The sequence below is a fragment of the Amphiprion ocellaris genome, chromosome 24, assembly GCF_022539595.1.
Source record: "Amphiprion ocellaris isolate individual 3 ecotype Okinawa chromosome 24, ASM2253959v1, whole genome shotgun sequence".
NCBI lineage: Eukaryota > Metazoa > Chordata > Actinopteri > Pomacentridae > Amphiprion > Amphiprion ocellaris.
Window position 1 is genome coordinate 7,817,046 of NC_072789.1, and position 17,916 is coordinate 7,834,961.

Genomic DNA, 17,916 nt, shown 5'->3' on the forward strand with positions numbered 1-17,916 from the left:
AAGAAGGCCACTCTAAAGACCTGTTTGATGTGTGAGTTCAAGGATATGTCCTGGTTAATGATCACTCCTTAATTCAAAGTTGAAAAGCAGTAAAGAAGGAAAATGTTCAAGGGGCTTAATATTTTGTATAATCACCATATAATCCAACTTCTATGTGAATAAGGTCTATAGTCAGGCTTCCAAACATTTGTTTCGCATCATTTGTTTTTCTAAATAAACCTACATACTCAACAGTACTTGCTTAGTTGCCTGAATGGAGAAAAATGTCACTCCTATGTTATTTACAAAAAGACCTGTTGGTCGACTTTGAGCATTTTCAGAACTGTCACCTAACTTGTTTAGTATTTACATGCTGTTTGGATACAGTTTGGTATGAACTGCTTCTGCAAGTTTTGTCTTTCAGGCTAAACTAAACGTATTGTCTTTTGTGTTTTGTATAATCTGTCCTCACTATGTCAGGGGTGAATTCTCTCTTTTTCTTTTTTAAGGACACAAATGCACAGAGGTTTAATTTGAATAAATACACAAATATTGTCTGTCCACTTCCAAACAGAACTGTCCTGCATGTTTTAAACTTTTTGCACCATCAAGAAACCTGAATTAGGCAAATTCCTTTTAATCTGTTGTTTATCAAGAAACACCATATCTTACAATTTGTATAAGTACTGAAGGATTTGGTCCTTTTCTTTTCCATCAGGCCTTGATTTGATGGTTTCTTAGCCAGTATCGGTTTGGTATATGTGCTCTACTTGACTTTAACATTTGACCTTTTAGAGGCTGTTTAGTGACATTAAATACAGAAACCAGAAAGCCAAAAATGACACGTTGAAACATGTTTTGACACATATGGATCAATATGTTGTTTCAAAACTGATTTTAATTCTGAGCTTTTTTTCCCCAGGATCATGCGGAAGGTTATGGGGAACAAATCCAGCTGCCCCACTCAGGGCGACAAGGTGGTAGAGCTTATTTACATCGACATCGTGGGTCTCACCCAGTTTAAAAAGACGCTGGGGCCTTCCTGGGTCCATTACCAGTAAGTACATTTATATTATGGATTTAAAGTCTCTTAAAATGTATTTTCTCAATCAATGACTGTTGCACTTTCTACTATTTGTGTTTTTTTTTCTTAGTTTCCACTAGTTCTAAGTTTAAGGACTTAGTTGCAGCATGGAATCTCATGCGTTTCCATGAGCCAATTAGGATTTAAGCCATATTTGAATCAAAATCTGATAGTAGCACTGGTTGTGGTGTTGCTAACAAACAAATCTAATATGGTCAGTTTGCTTTTACGCCATTTAGTTGTAACCATAAATGTTTTTCAACCTCATTTTTGGGACATTAATGCATTTTCTCTAACAATGAGACAACATCCAGCATTATATTTTAGGCAAAATAAGTACAGAGATGTTTTGTTATTTGATATGAGAAGCAGCATTATTATTTTTATGCTGCGTATTGACACATCTGCTATATAGTAAGAAACCGATTAAGTTTTAGAGCAAGTATAAATTTATGCGCTGACAGATGCAGAATCAAACACTTGCTGCTTTAATTTTGTTCCGTTTTTTTTTTTTTTTATAACTTCCATTCATCCATGGAGTTTCCGCTGAGCATACTCTGTCTGTTTTAACTACCCCCACTCTCACATATTTTCACACTTCTTCAGTGTGGTCAAAGTTTGAGTTTAGTTTGCTGGAAGTGGCTGTTGCGCAAATCTGCTCGAGTGGTTAAATATCACACATTGTAAGTTACTGATTGAACAAGGCCAAGCGTTCTCTTGCTATATCTCATTATGTCAGCCAGTCAATGAATTCAGTAATTTGTTCAGGTCTTTACCCCTGTGCTGCAGCTTCCCACTGTGGTTTGCAGTGGGCACAGGGCATTGGGTTGAGGTTTGTCTGGCACTTGTTGGGACAATGAGTCTATTTTCTGCTCGTACATTACCACAATTTCCCAAAAGGCCCAAGGAGCGTCTGTTGTTCATGATGTTGTCAGCGACCGAGTCTATTCTTTCTCCGAGTGCTCCGCTGAGGACTGTAGATTAGGCCGTCCTGGTTTGTTTTGAAAAAGCTCCCGTCAGCTCCGACTGACAGGAAAAGAGAAGGAACAATAAGTCTGGGGGCACTAATGGCCCCGCTGGTTCCTCCTGCTTGTCACCAGGTTTTGTTTGTCTGCGACATAACACCTTAAACTGCATCCGCTCACTTTGTGCCCCGAGGAAATTGATTCGGCCTCAGGCGTAATGTAAGGTCCAGATGCTGTTTGCTGCATTATTTCTCCCACCATTATTGAGCATTTATGTCGGAGCACTTAATGCCACTGTACGTTTTGTGTGCGCTTTGTGAAAAGAAGACGTGGAGAACATGTTGGAAACATCTTTCCACTCTTTGTTCTTTCACAAAGTGTAACCTAATCAGTTTCCCTGCTTGCTCCTTCTGCCAGAGTGTCTTTTACTTTACTGTCTCCTGGTAGAAGTGAATTACATTTCTTGCCTTTGTGGCCCGACAGTCCCACAAACCCTTTGTGAAGCCACTTCAATCTTTATTTGTTATACAGGGAGATGCCCTGTGGACGGGACATGCAACGTTTGTTTGTATGTCAAGCCTCCAATAAACTCTGCCTTTTTTGTTAGTTTATTTTTTGTGTTTAGGGACAAAATAAGCAAGTCTGGCAGGCCTGTTTGTGATTAATGTGTTTTGTTATTGCTCCAGTCTTGTGGCTATCCGTCTTATGATACCTGTGTTTCACACAACTCCAGAGGAATGGGAATACTCTCAATTATTGTTGTCTCTGTGTAAAACAGAATCCCATTCAACAAGTTAGTGGAGTAGCGTCTTAGTGGAAATGTGCAGAAAGTGTGCAAATGTATACAAGTTATATATCTGCCTTTTAAAACTAAATTGCAGAAGTGAAACTGAAGCAATGAAAAATTAGTCATCAGCTTTGTGATGTTCCACGAGTTTGATTTCATCATCTGTGTCTTTGTCCTGTGACCAGCTCTTTGTCTTTTCGTCTCTTCTGTTTTCTATTTTCATTTGTCACGTTGTCATTTTGTTTTGCCAAAAACATGGTTTTGATTTGGTCAGTTGTGCAGAAGGGTTCAGTTGAAGCACCTACTATAAAATGACAGTTAGCCATGGTTGGTAACCTTAAGTTACACTTTGTGAGCATGCAGGTCAAACATCAGCCAAAACTTTTTGTCGATTTGTGATATGCTTAGTTGCCAGACATGTGTGACATTCAACTGTTTAGGGATCATCTTTGCAAATTTGGAAATCATCCAGCTGGTTGGGCTGCACAGTGGCTTGGTGGTTAGCACTTTTGCCTTGCAGCTAGAAGGTCCCTGGTTCACGTCCTGGCCTTCCCAGGATCTTTCTGAAGGGAGTTTGCATGTTCTCCCTGTGCATGCGTGGGTTTTCTCCAGGTGCTCCAGCTTCCTCCCACAGTCCAATATGAATATGCTGAGTTTAGCTGGTAATTCTAAATTGTCTGTGAGTGTGATTGTTTGTCTGTATATGTAGCCCTGTGATAGACTGGCAACCTAAGTCAAATGGGATAGGCTCTGACCTCTCCACGACCCTAATGAGGATTAAATGGTGTAGATAATGGATGGATCCAGATGGTTGGCTTTTTCAACATGCTAAAGAAAATCTATAAATAGGTTCAGTTTCTAAGCTATGACTGAACATTTGCTGTTTAGAGTCAGCTTATCAACTGAATACAACATGTTTAATAAAGCAAGGTAGCATGTGAGCTAATCAGAATCTTTGTCTAGATTAATATATTGCTTGATAAATTTAAATGGCAGCAATTTAGGTCAACGTTTCTTAGAACACACTGTCAATAAATGGGATTGTCATTTATTCATGTGGAGACGTGAGCTAAAAATAGCAGGTAATAATGAGACGTTATTAGCTGGATGAGACTTTCGTGCTTTTACAAGGCAGACCATTAACTGATATGTCTGCATATCATCCAGCTGTTGTGTTTAGCCTCAGGGGTTTTCAGATATGTCCCTCATTTAGATTCTTATAAGACAAAAACTCCCATGTGATCCCACTGTTTCCTAATGACCCACGTGGGATTGCTGTGTTTATTTCACATGGGAGAAAATCTTGACAGGAAACAAACTTATTATTTACAATAACCCCTGTTATTCATTATCCAGTTGGGATCACTTCAGGTGGATTACATCATGGGGAAACTATACTCTCATCCCCTCTCACTCAGCCCATCTTGATTGGAATAACACACCAAGTGTCACCCAGTGCATACTTGTTGAGCTGAACAGCCACATCATGACGCCCACGAGCCACGGGCCTCTCTGCAGCCATATTTACATCATGTTTATGGCTCCAACATCGCATCACCATCTGCTGAGAATACATCTACCGGGGACAGATGAGGGTTGTTTTTCTCTGGAGCGGCCGGAGATGGCATGTGGGCATGTTGTTGTTGTTGTTGTTATTCTGCTTTCAGTCTAAAGTTTCCTCCTGGTGAATCTGTTTCCAGGCTCCTCGCTCTCCCAGGGCACTTCACAGTTCACACAGCCAGCTGCGCAGCGTCTGGGTGGGCGAAGAGACAATCAGAGGGAGATTTTTTTTTTGTTGTAGATGTCATACAGAGAGATGAGTGCATATATATCCCTGCCTACCTGGTCTGCTTACAACCAGCTGCCTCTAATTACACTGATAATTTAGCTCAAAGAAAATTCTGGCACGAGATGGTCAATAAAACAGGCTCGATATGAAAAAAGAATAATTTGTGTCCAAGTCAACGGATTGATATCAGCTCATTGGTCCTTTGCCTTCTTACAAAAAAAGATTAAAAAAAAAAAAAAAAAAAAAAAAACGTGAATAGGAGAGGGCAGTGCAGACAACACAAAGTCAACAATGTGGGAGTCGGCGACTGTAGAGCGTGGAGTTAAATGTCAGCAGGCGGTTTACGATTCCCTCCTCCGGTTGTGGTCTAATTAATCCTGCAATGTGACCTTTGAGTCAGCCATGATGTTCATACACAGTCTCATACCTCCACAGGACAGGACGTTGCTATCTGACTCCGAGGCTTTATTTTCGTCATCTTAAATGGAGCTGTTTGAAAATAGTTTTCTATTTTGTCTACATATATGATTGGACGACTGGACACCGGCGTTTATCTTCCCTTTGTGGCACTGCATCTTTTGAAGAACGTTCCTCAAAACTTTTATATTGATGACCTTTCCTAACTTGTCATAACTGAGAACACATACAAAAACACGTGTTCTGCAGCATCCAAAAGCTCACACTCACTCTATGATCCCATATGGTAAAAACCCATTTTTATTGTATCTCGTATGTGGGGTGTAAAATAAAAACTGGGTAAAAAAGAGTCGGAGAGTTAGAAGTGGTGGGCCATTCAGAATGAAAACACCAAATGTTTTCCTGTTGACTGCGAGTCTTTGTATACTTCCAGGATTTGAGGAACTGAGGATCTAGTGGAATACTGTTATTATTGATGGCAATGTCACCACAACAAAACTGCAAGTAGTATCATGTTTTGTGGGTCTTCCGGCTTACTAGGATGGTATAAGTAGGTGTAGAATTAGGTTGTCTTGGACTTACTGCTGTGTGCTTCACTTAGTTTCTAATAAACACTTATAAACCAAGTCAAGAATATACATTGGAGACAACAGCTGTGTAAAAAAGCACCTCCTTCAAGTAGCTGGCTTCGAGCACATACAATAAAATCACTGTAAATAGTTGATATTGTGATTGTTAAATTGATGTTGAAGTTTTATACATACAGTACATCTGTGCTTCTGGCCACAAACAACCATTAAATCTCTTTGTCCTGTCTTTCTCTTTATTGTGTCGTAGGTGCATGTTGCGGGTGCTGGATTCGTTTGGGACGGAACCTGAGTTCAACCACGCCCACTACGCCCAGTCCAAGGGTCACAAGACGCCTTGGGGGAAGTGGAACCTCAACCCACAGCAGTTCAACACCATGTTCCGTAAGTCACCAACACACATACAGTCATCACGAAAATAACCAGAAAGCTTCATCTCTCGGAGAAATAAACAGCCTATGTGGTTTAATTGTGGTAGGTTTTAAAAAATAGTGTATTCCTATTTACATAATGAAAACCAGCACCTCTAAATCAACAGGTTAACAGTGTAAAAAGATCCCCGATGCTTCCAAAATGCAAAGCTACTCAAGCATGTTGATCAGCAGGGCTGAGGATAACACTTTTCTTCCTCACAACATGGGTCTGATAGATTCCATCATCTCTTTAAGTCCCCCATTCGAGCTGCTAAACACAGCTACTTCCAACATAAATCAGTTTAAATGTTCAGCACTCTTGGTCGTTTTCAATGTGCACAGTTCCAGTGAGATTTTGTCCTGTAAAATGATGTTTTTGTTGGCAAAGAGGCATCAAAGTTCCTCTGAAAATCCAGCACGGTGCTAGCTAATGGACTATCATCAAGCAGATTAGTAAGTAAGAGGTCAGGCACTCAGCTCTCCATTTTGCTGTGATTATGAATGTAGGACGTGGAGGGTTTAATAGCTCTGTGTGTGCATGCATCGTTCCTACCGTGAGATCAGACTGTAACTGGAGTCAACCGCATTTGCTGAGGCGGATGAGCGGTGGCAGCGCTGCAGACGAGAGAGCATTTTTTGGGGAGGAAAGGGAGCCAGCCCCCGAGGGTACTGACCTTTTCCCCGTGGCTAAGAGAAAGTGAAATGTTACCCCTACAATACCTGTTTGCGAGGTGAGGCCCGGAGCTGTCCAGAATGCCACTGCACCTGAATGGGCCCTTTGTCCGCTGAATAGGGTATGTCTTTCTCATAACACACTGGGGCCTTTGCTCAAAATCCAGTTAAGAGTCGTTGGGTTAGATGATATCGCTGGTGAAACAAGTGCACGGCGGTTTGGTCGAGTGTTAAAACCACAGAATGGCATCACTTCCAGGCATGAGAGACACTCTCTATTGTGCGGTGCAACACCTTCCCTTCAGGCTAAAGACTAATAGGTGAACCATGCACCAGAACAGTGTTAATTTTGATAGTAAATAACACAAAATTTAGTTTTAGTCATATTTTCATCATCTGTAACCTTTTAGTCTTAGTCTAGTTTTAGTCGACTAAATATCCTAAGAGTTTTAGTCTCAGTCTATTCATTGACTAAAGTGTCTGTTATATTTCATCACAATCTTCGTCTTCATGTCGGACTTTTTACTTAGTTTTTATTAAGTTTTTGTCAGTGAAAAAGGTTCGTTGATGAATATTTTTCGTCATAGTCTTCGTCAGTGAAATTAACACTGCACCAGAACAGCATGTCCCATCAATTAACTGTACGAAAGTAGCCACCTCTTGTTTCTTACTGTCATTAGATTGTGTAGGATTTTTATTTCGATATTTAACAAGCAGTGTGAGTGTCTGAACATGTGTTTCTTTCAGTTTGGATTGACATTGTGTGATATTTAGAGCTTCCGGACATTTTAGCAACGTTGAGGCAACTCCCATATTTAATTGTTGTTGCAGTTTTTTTATTCAGCTCATCCAAGAAGGTGAACCCAACTTTAAAGCCCCTTTGTAACAAATTTATTCAATGCAATCTTTGTATTTTTTTGTGTTTTAAATTGTATCTCAACTCACGTATTAAATGTAGATGTAACAACGGTCAAATCAGGCTCCAGCAGGTAATTTATTCTACATTTGGATTGGTCCATTTGTTACGATTAGGCAGTGCTCCATAAATCACTGGTTGGGGGAATTGGGACTGTGTGGCCTCTGGTCAATAAGACAAGACAAGGCCAAATTGACCTCATTAATCTATTTCGGAGTCGGGATAGCTGCGAGTATTTTCTAGTACACAATTTGTGTTTGACCCGGCTGTCTTAGTTAAGTTGTGTGCTAGCACGACTCATTCATAATCCGGAGAGCTCAACACTTGCAAATATAATGTAGTTATGCTTTGCTGTGGGTCAGAATGAGATGTAGGGGTTCAAGTTCTTTCAAGTGTAATTCAATCATGCAGCACTTTATCAGCTTGAAGTTTGTTATGAAGGACGTTCTAGTATGTGGGGGCGGATGCATTCCTAAAATCTGGTGAAGCGCATACATTGAAAAGTATCTTAACCAGGTCTTTCATAGGAGGTTTACGAAATCACGATACTTCTAAATGCACTGACTTGCTACCAAAAGTCCACTTTATGCCTCATCTACATTTTTCCGTTGTGCTTTCCAGCAGCTGAATGTTTAATCCCTTCCGGCAATAATGATTAATACTGGTCAGAGGTTGAACGCAGCAGCAGATAGTATTTATCTTTGAAGCATTGCCAACTGCGTAATTGACCCTGAGATCTGCCAGGCTGATAGTGCCTGTAAAGCTGTGATTGATAACGTTGCTGGCACACCCTTTCACTTAAGTTTTTCTTTTCTTTCTATCTGTGAGGGATCAATAGACCAGCACTGTGCGGTCTCTGACTGTGTCTCTCCAACAAGCCTTCTGTGCATGCTGTCCAATCATTGATAACACTCATACAACACTAGAAAATGCGGAAAAATTAATTCCTCAAAGTATCATCGGTAGGATTACCAACAGAAATACCATTTGACACCTATTGTAGCGTAATTAAGCACTTCCTGCTGGGATCGTACCCTGTATCATTTCAAGCCTTTTCAAATGCTTGCTTTGATTGATTACAGTGGTTTAATACATAAGAAGTGGTGCAGAAATGCTTTGACGCTGGAGTCCAGAAATGCCGTGCAAACATAATATGGCTTCATTACATGCACTGCGTGATTTTTTTTTTTTACTGAAAATGAAATTGTCCCTCTCTGGTCATTGATTAAATTCCCATGTAGCAATGTCAAGTCATAATATTATAGTCATTCAGTCAAATATAATTGACACAGAAACCAATTCCAAAGATGAAGAATGATACAGGGAGTCTGACAGGATTGGCTCCTGAATTTGCATTTGAAATCCTACAACTCTGAATCTGTGTTTTTGAGGTTGTCATTAATACATAATGTGCAGATGTGGCTTATTTTGCTCACTATGCAACCCTTCACATATAGAAAACAGCACATGGATATGATAACAAGGTAAAAACTTGATTTTTACCAGAAAGGGTCTTTAATATTTTATTAATATTCACTAAATGTGGGCAATGCAGTGTCTTTCTGCGTGTTTCATAACAGGTAGCTAACATATCAAAAGCCAAACACAGAGATGGACCCACATTTTCCACAATTACTCTGATCAGATGATCCATTTAAGATGTAAAAAGCATATTGACTTATACTTGTGCATAGTGCTGGAGGGCATTGCAAGATTTCAAAGAATATTCTGGGAGAGAAATGCTTCGTTCTGCAATCTATACCCAGATCCTTCACCTGTTAAGTCCAGAACAAATCGAACGATCAAACTTCACTTCTCCTCGTGCTCGTATATTTAGCCTGAAATGCTCAACAGTTAAAATCTCTGAGGTGCATGTGTGCAAACGTTACAGGTGCGACTTCTTTATGTTCACCCTTCGGGCCAATTCAGATAGGAGGTGCCTTTGTATAGCGATGTATAGTCAGCTTTTATTTCTGATTTTACTGCTTCTAAACTGGACAAACAAATATCCTAAAGCATCCCTGCCGCTGCCAGAACACATCTTGCCTGTCAGAGTATCCCTGACACCTCTTCACCCTCCTTCCCCGTCTCAGTCCAACCAGATTGCACCAGTATCGACTCCCAGTCTAGCAGAGCGAGTCCGGTCTTCCTTGCTCGCGAGTTTGTCGAGAGCGACAAAGCAGCTGCTTCTCCGGCGACGCTGTTCTCCCTGGCTGTTTGTTAGCTAATAGCGAATGAAGCTGTGGCAAGTTGAGTGACATTTTGAGTGGCGGCTCTTGTGGGAGAAGAGGCATCTGTTGCCAAATGCATCAAGAGGGCTGAACACTAATTAACAGCCTGTCCTGTTTACACAGTTAGTTTGGTGCACGAGTGTTAGTGCTGCCACTTCCTAATACCAAGGACCAAGTCTGCCTCTCTGCCGTCAGAAACCCTCTCTGTGTTGTACTGGAATATTTGTATTTATTTATGAATTAGCATTTTCTAATATAGCATAACAATTAGAGACATCACGTCCAAGCAAAATGTATGACGATATAAATGCTTGCTAAAATGAGCTAATTGCTAAAGAAGACACTGAACTCTACTGTGTAACCTCTTACTAATTCAAAAACATACTTTTTCCATGTGAAAGCAAAAATACTAGTCTGGTGTCTCTTTATGTCATGCCCAAATCAGTCGTCCCTCCATTTTCATTTTGTCATCATCCCTCAATCCTCTGTTTCTTTTCAGTGCAAGCACACAATTGGCTGGCTGAAGGGGATTAAAGGGGAAATCCAGAGATAATGTTCAGAGACTCACAAAGAGACGCATAAAAAGGTCAACAAGGCAGCGGAGGGCAAAATATCCTCATTTTCAGCTCCCAGAATACCAGACCCTACTGTCCACACTGTATTTTTGGCTCATTATCACCTTAGTACTTGTTGAAAACAGCGATCATGAGTGTAGTAATCAGTATCAGTATTTGTCAGCCGGCCTGAGATAGCATTTATAGGTATTTCAAGTTGTTGCGCTGGGCTGCTGCCTACACAGACACCTCACACAGATCTAGTGATATCTTCATAACAGGTACTCCCACATTCCTTTGCTCTCCCACGCACAGAACCGAGAGCGAGCTACCAGTTTTCACTGGGTAGAGTGTTCCTCTGTGTGTTTCTGAAGATCTGAATGTGATTGATTACGATTTGAGCCATTGATCGCATGTATTATGAAGCTTTTGATGGCTTTACACTCTCACCGAGTGACACTTTGCCTGGAGAAAATCTAAACAAAGGAAAGTGTTTAGTGTGAAGCAACCTGTGATAAATATCCACCCAAAAAACAATTCACTAGTGTAATGGAGTCATGAAATATACTTCCATTTCTGTGACTGCGGGATGAATTATGTAAAGTCAGGGTGTTGTAGAAACCCCTCTGTTTGTGGCCTTTTCCAATCATTCGGGGAAAAATGAGACTGCACATTTTTGTCATTGTTCAGTAATTGCTTGGACTGTTGCTGGGCTCATTTGCTCTGCATAACACATTTCCTGCTCCATGTTTCTTTTTTATGTTTGCCTAAAGGTATTTAGCCAGAGCCAATATGTGAACTGCGTCGGAGAGATTGAGTGAGCAAACACTGGCTTTTTTCGAATGGGACAAAGTGTCACATTCCAGCCAACACCCTGAAAAAAAAGTACAACTTTGACATTATGTCATTGTTATCTATAGCAGCTAAGTCATGACTGTTTTTAAATATCATGATTAGTCCTTTTGTGTTACGTAAAAGCTTCAAGCCCAGTGGATATTTGTCATCTGACTTGTCTAAGTGCTGGCAGGTAGCAGAATTTGCAGCTTCTGTGTTGAGATTCTTCGCTGAAATGATCTCACTGAACCCTTTATTTACTATACTGGAGCGAATTCCATCTCCCCTGAATGACTGACTGACCTCAATTTGCCTCCGTGGTAATAAGGTTGTGGTAAAAACGAGCTCTGACCACAGCAGCTCCCTTGGGCTCCAGCATAGACCACAACTAAAACTCCCCCCTCATGGCACAGCCTGTTCCATTCGCTTCCAGAGGTGATGGCAGCATCTGCTTGTACTTCCTCCATTTTTCATTCTGAATTACATCATTAAGCGCTTTTGTTTTTGACGACGTCTCTTCTGTCCACGCTCCAAACCCTTGTCTTCGCATTTGTTTTACAAGCAGATGGTTGTGAGTTAAACGCTGCCAGCTCTGGGTTCTGCACTTGACCTGTTCAGCTCGCGGTTCCCATAGTAACCAGTCATCGCCGCACAATAAGGAATGAAAGGGACAAAAAAAAAAGAAACTGAGTCCTCGATGGGTTGTTTTGTGCAACCGTTTCTGCTTCGCTTTGGAATTGTGATCTGTTCAAGCTCTGAAAAGCAGACGTGTGTGTAAGATTTATTTGGCGCATTTTTTATTTTGGTCTCTATGATGCATAAAACAAAATTGAAGTCATTTATCATTTTATTTCAAAGAAACAATCACTGACTTTTTTCTAACCTTTTGTTAAAATCTCATGGTTTTCTATCTATCTATCTATCTATCTATCTATCTATCTATCTATCTATCTATCTATCTATCTATTTTGTGCCTTTATTTCTTTTTCTTTGTTTCTTTGTTTCTTTCTTACTTTCTTTCTTTCTCTCAATCTTTCCCTCTCTTTCTCTTACCTCTATCTTTGTTTCTTTCTCTTCCCTCTTTCTTTTCTTCCCTGTTTTCTTGCTGTTACCCACCTTTAAATACCTGCTGGTTTTTTTGTCTTTCTCCTGCAGCTCACACCCCTGACAACAGTTTCTTGGGTTTTGTTGTGGAGCAGCACCTCAACGCCAGCGACATCAAGCACATTGACGACATCAAAAGGCAGAACCAATCGCTGGTGTACGGAAAAGTCGACAACTTCTGGAAGGTAGTGTGATCTTAAATGCACTCAAATGCATTTGAAATGTTATAAACCAGCTGAGACATACATTTCGAAGGACTTTTAAAGCATTAAACATGAGCATATTTTATTATTGAGCGTATTTAGTTTGTAACATTCATTGCATTCCACTGTGCTTGAAGATAAGTAGCAGCTCTAGTTTCTGAAGATCAGCCCACATTATGCATATATGCACCTGCATACTCTCACATTTTCAAACGCTTACACGTTCTGACATATACAAATGGACACATCGACATAAATGTACGTATTCCTTCTGAAGATGAAAGTGACATACTTCACTCGGCATGCCGGAGAACACCACTGCACCAAGGATAACCCATTTTCAGACCTCTGGGAGCTGCGCAGTGAAACTCTTTGAACAACCTTGGGTAAAACTTTCACAGGAAACTTAATAACAGTCTGGTTTAGGAGCTCAAATTCAGCTTATCGCCCTCTCCGTGGAGTTTTTAATATATTCAAATGCATGCTCACACTGCAGCACGGAGACCAAGGGATTACTGTAACCTAGACAAAAATGACGTAGAGACTCGCACAGATTTGCACATTGTTTGGTTTGCCATGGATGGTTGGATTACAGCCCGCGCCTTGATGAGCTTTCAGCTGACACCATGTATGTTTTTGAGTGGGTCGCTCCACGTCTAAAGTAACTTGATGGAATAATAATAGAAGTCTTCATATAACATATCTGCAGCAGGCTGTGTGTTGAAGATGAAATGAATAAGCAGCCCAACCCTTCTCGCTAATGATCTCATCTTGCAAATACTGTTGCGTCAGACTTTGCTTGACTTCATTAGCTTCACCAACTCATCTCCACACGGTTGACTGGCTAATGATGGCGTTTTAGTGCATTTTTAGCATACGAGAGATTATGTAGTTGTGTTTTAGAGCAGCAATGGCATCAGAACTTACAATCTTTTGTACGGATTTGGTTAGATTTTAAAATATTCCTCTATCCACCTATTATATTTCAAATGTGTTCACTTTACCAAAGCTTCATATAAAGCAGTGATGTTATCATACAAGTGAGCTACTTTTTATGTCAGTTTTATGAATTGCATTAGTACTTCTATCTAATACTTTTCTATCCTTGACATCTAACTGTACAGGAGCCATTTATTTATTTCTTTTATCCATGTATTGCATTTAGCTAACTATTTCAACCATAATACTAGCTGTTGCATCTATACAACCATTACTTTTGATCATAGGCAAAGATTTGAGGCGGGATGGAGGGTAAACATTCCCTTCATTATTTACAACATACCTATTTCTCCCCACAGTAAAAACAAAGAAGCAAAATATTTTTTTCTGAAAAACTGCTGTTACATTTTGTCATAGTACCTCATTTTTTTGTGTTTTGCTTCACAGATACATGATATTTTCACCATAAATTGATGCTGAAAAGGCACAAATTGGTATATTAAAAAAAAAAAAATCACCAAAATTCAGGAAATTAAGTGTTTGATGCTCAGAATATCCAGACAGCTGCCTAATGTTCCCCCCTGCAGTGTTTAAATAAAACTTTGGCTGTTTGTTTTAACCATTTATCCAGAAGCTAGTGTAGTATTTCAGCCATTTTTTCCCATTACTTGACTTTTTTGTCTTTTCATATTTATTTTGGTAGTAAAACTTAATTTGTATTGCATATTTTAAAACACACAATTACACGCAGTATGAATACATTAAAATTTTCTCTTTCTAACCTTTGTTTTTAATCTAGTCTGCAAAGCACATCAGAATCAATCTTTGCATGAAAAGTGCTTTACAAAAAGGTGTTATTGAGCATAGTTTCCCCCACTGGCTTGCTAAATAGTTTTCAGATGCACTTGGTCACAACAGATGTTACTAGCTGACTCACTTAGCAGCGTTTTAAAGTATCACATTAGTGGCAAAAATGGAAAATAGTGGAATAGTGGAGGATGGAAACACCATTCCTGAATGAGTTCTGATGTAGCAAACATTTAACTGACATGACTGATCAACTGTTTCCACTTAATTAGTTTTCTTTATTCCCGAGTAGCATGAAACGTGATGGAATAATTACAACTTTCTTGACTGAAAACAGTTATTAAAGACTTGTTTGCATTTTCTTCTTGCAGATAGACAAAGGTTTATTAATCTATTGTTCTTCTGTAGGGTTTTTTAGCAGTTGGCTAGCAACTGGTTTTGTTTTTAGCTTCTTCTACTGTTCATTATAGCCATGTAACGTAGCTACAGCACCACCTTCTGAATACAATAGACAGCCTAGTTAATTGCTCCAAAGCAGAGTCATGGAAGCGTTGGTTATTGAAAAAAATTTGAGACATTGTACAAGTTTGCTTAAATTTGCTTGAGACTTGCACAGAAACACGGCAATAGTTCACAAGATGCTGATTTGATTTGCCCTGACGCAAAACACCCACAAATGTTAAAATAATATCAGAAAAATAGTTCAGGTCTTCCTAAAACATATTCATCAAAGCTACTTACACAGTCTCATTTCAGAGCCACATCATAAGACTCTAAATCCCAAAGTGTTGTAGCTTCATAATCCAGAGGTAGCTGATGAGCTGCTGTGGTTTATGGCTTCTACTACTGACTCAGAGCTCTCACAGTAGTCTGCCATTCAGTGTAGCTTCAAAAAGGGCAGACGGGGGAGCCCATCAGCTCACAGCAAGGGGCATTAGCTGCTAATCAGACTCCCGAGAGTGTTCATTACCTCCTGCTTTTAATTAAAGGGCCATTTTGGGGCTGACTGATAAGGAGCCGACTGGCTTTCTCCGTTTCCCTCCCCTGTCCGTTTGAATTGTGCCGTTCTTCCATCTCTTTCTCTGCACTTGAGAGGTTCCATCTCAAAATGATATATTTAAAGTATAAAGAGGGACCTATGACAAAAACTTACATAATAATTTCTCGCATAGAAGTAAAATCCACAGTGGAATTATATTCAGGTTATGAAATAAATTATCTAAAGATGGAATTAAATGTCTTTTCAGTCTCCAACTATATTCTTTTTCCTCTATGCCTTTGTTCATTTACTGAGTTAAGTCCTAGTTTGTTTAAATGTTATTGGTTAGACAAGCCACACATGATCATGAAACTATTGATCAGTTATTAGTAAAGGACATTTAGTGCTGTTTGAAACCTTTTTAAGCCCTCATGAGGCAAACTTTTTAGAAGGAAATGGCAACAAGTCTGCTTCCATTTTCACATCCCCTTTAAACATTTCCTCAGAGACCCAAAGCTTCATGTACAGCCTCTTGATTTTTATTAAATTATGATTTAATTTCACTTGATTTACAAGCAGCATAATGCATTTTTGCATCTAAAACAGATAAGTCTTATCACATGCTTTTGTTTTATTGAGCTGTAAAAGAAGAATAATGCAGAAAGATTATTGGAAATATGTGCACCAGTCTAAAAAAACGTGTCCTGCTCTGGCTTTTTTTTTCTCTCTCAAGGGGTTAATGTGGCTGAGTCAGGTAATAGACTCAACCACATCAAGAAGAATACAGCCTATTGAAAGGCCCACTCTCTGCCTGATCAGTATGCAAAGGTGCAGCGCTCTCATTCATCCTACAGGTGTATGAAGTGAATCAGCGTGTGAAGCAGACTGAGTAATCACCCGGCCACACGTACTCGCTCCTATTCACACACATTTCTCAGGTTTTCTTGTTTTTATCAACACCACTGCAGCCGCATGTCAGAAGAAAAAATGTTTCTGATGAACATCCGATGCTTTGTTGGGCACATGGGTTTCTCGTTATTTAATTTCTTTTGGCGGTGACAAAATTAGACCAAGTTTTTCTTCTCTTTCTTATGAAGTTTGTGGCTTTTATGCATAAAAGTGTCGTAGATTTTCAGAGAGGTGTTTGTTTGAGTTTAGTGTGCAACGTCAAACCTCTTAGAATCAACAACAGCAGACATGAATGTGGTCCATGTGGCTGGTCGTCATTAGATTTCCTAATCTGCCAGATAAAATGCAAAAAAATGGTTTCTTTGTTGTTTTTACAGAGCAAGCCACAATCAAAAATCTGATTTCCATCACAGCAAATTGCAGGATTGGAGCTATTTTCAATTATTTTGAAAACTGAATGGATAAAACCTTGAGTGTGCGTATTTGCCATGTTGGAACAATCAGAAATCTTGTGGCGGCACTGGACAAACATGGCCTTTTTCAAGCCCTGTAGAGATTTAATGAGCCAAAAAAAAAAAAAAAATCACATGCTAGGATCTTACAGAGGGGGTGTTCCAAAAAAAAGTGCCTGCTTATTACAACCTTCTCTGGAGAGGACATGTGGCCATGAGTCTGGCGCTCATTTGGAGATTAGTGTCAGAAGTGCTTGCCTGTATCATGAAATATTAATGGCCAGAAAGGTCTGTCTGGCTGAAATGTTACAATTATAAATTACTGCGAGCTAATTAAGAGTGTGCAGACGGCTTCAGAGCCTCACGCAAGACCATGTTGCTAAAGAAAAAAAATGTAAAAAAATGAAATAGTTATTAAACATACAGAAAATGTAGCTGTATTCACTCACACACATTGTATTTTTGTGTCTTTTTTGTGGTGAGTGAGTTAATTAAATTTTTTAAAGCAGATTTCATACATTTAAAAATATTTATATGCAACATGGCAAAGACATGTTGAATTGATCAACCAGCTGAGTCAGTGATTTAGTGGAAATGTTACAACTTCTTCATTTTGGAGGTTGGTGGTTCAAATCCAATTTTTGGAAACATTTTGCAGTTTGTCCTCTAGAATCTTCCTGGTACCATGATGGGAAGAAACTAGAGCTGGAGCAAATGTGAGATGTGGTGGTGTAGAGAAAAGGCTTATGCTTCTTTGTGCAGGAGTTTCATGGTTCAAGTTCAGCTTTTGTACTTTGTCCTCGTCAAAACGTCTTAGTACCATCACTAGAAGAAGCTCAAGTGTGAACTTTGTGAGAAAGACAGTGCAGAGATAAGTTCTGTGCTTCTCATCCAGGAGACTTGTTGTTTAAATCCAGCTGTTTCTCTTTCTGTACTTTGGCTTATTGAGAACCTGTTGGTACCATCATTAGAACAAAGTCAAGGAAAGGTGGTGCAGAGGTACATTTTCTGCCTCTCATGTTGAAGGTCCCTGGTTCAAATCCCCCGTTGGACCTTTTATTTGTCCTTTGGTTGCGCCAGTACTAATTGATACCATCATTTAAGCCAAGTTAGAGCAACACCTTGTAGGAAAGGTGGTGTAGAGGTAAGTTTTCTGCCTTTCATGTTAAAGGTCCCTGGTTCAAATCCCCTCTCACACCTTTTATTTGTCCTTTGGATGCTCCAGTACTAATTGATACCATCATTTAAGCCAAGTTAGAGCAACACCCTGTAGAAAAGGTGGTGCAGAGGTAAGT

The 17,916-nt window shown here is 39.7% G+C and overlaps 1 protein-coding gene across 2 annotated transcripts in view; it reads left to right on the top strand.

The window, feature by feature from the left end:
• The window catches only part of mgat5 (alpha-1,6-mannosylglycoprotein 6-beta-N-acetylglucosaminyltransferase), a 101,500-nt gene that overhangs the window by 53,294 nt on the left and 30,290 nt on the right, over window positions 1-17,916 (top strand). For both annotated transcript variants that reach the window (XM_023261507.3, XM_023261508.3), the window contains exons 9-11: window positions 902-1,036; window positions 5,859-5,992; window positions 12,384-12,517. In XM_023261507.3, the coding sequence (XP_023117275.1) occupies window positions 902-1,036; window positions 5,859-5,992; window positions 12,384-12,517 (403 nt within the window). The remainder of the gene's footprint in view (window positions 1-901; window positions 1,037-5,858; window positions 5,993-12,383; window positions 12,518-17,916) is intronic.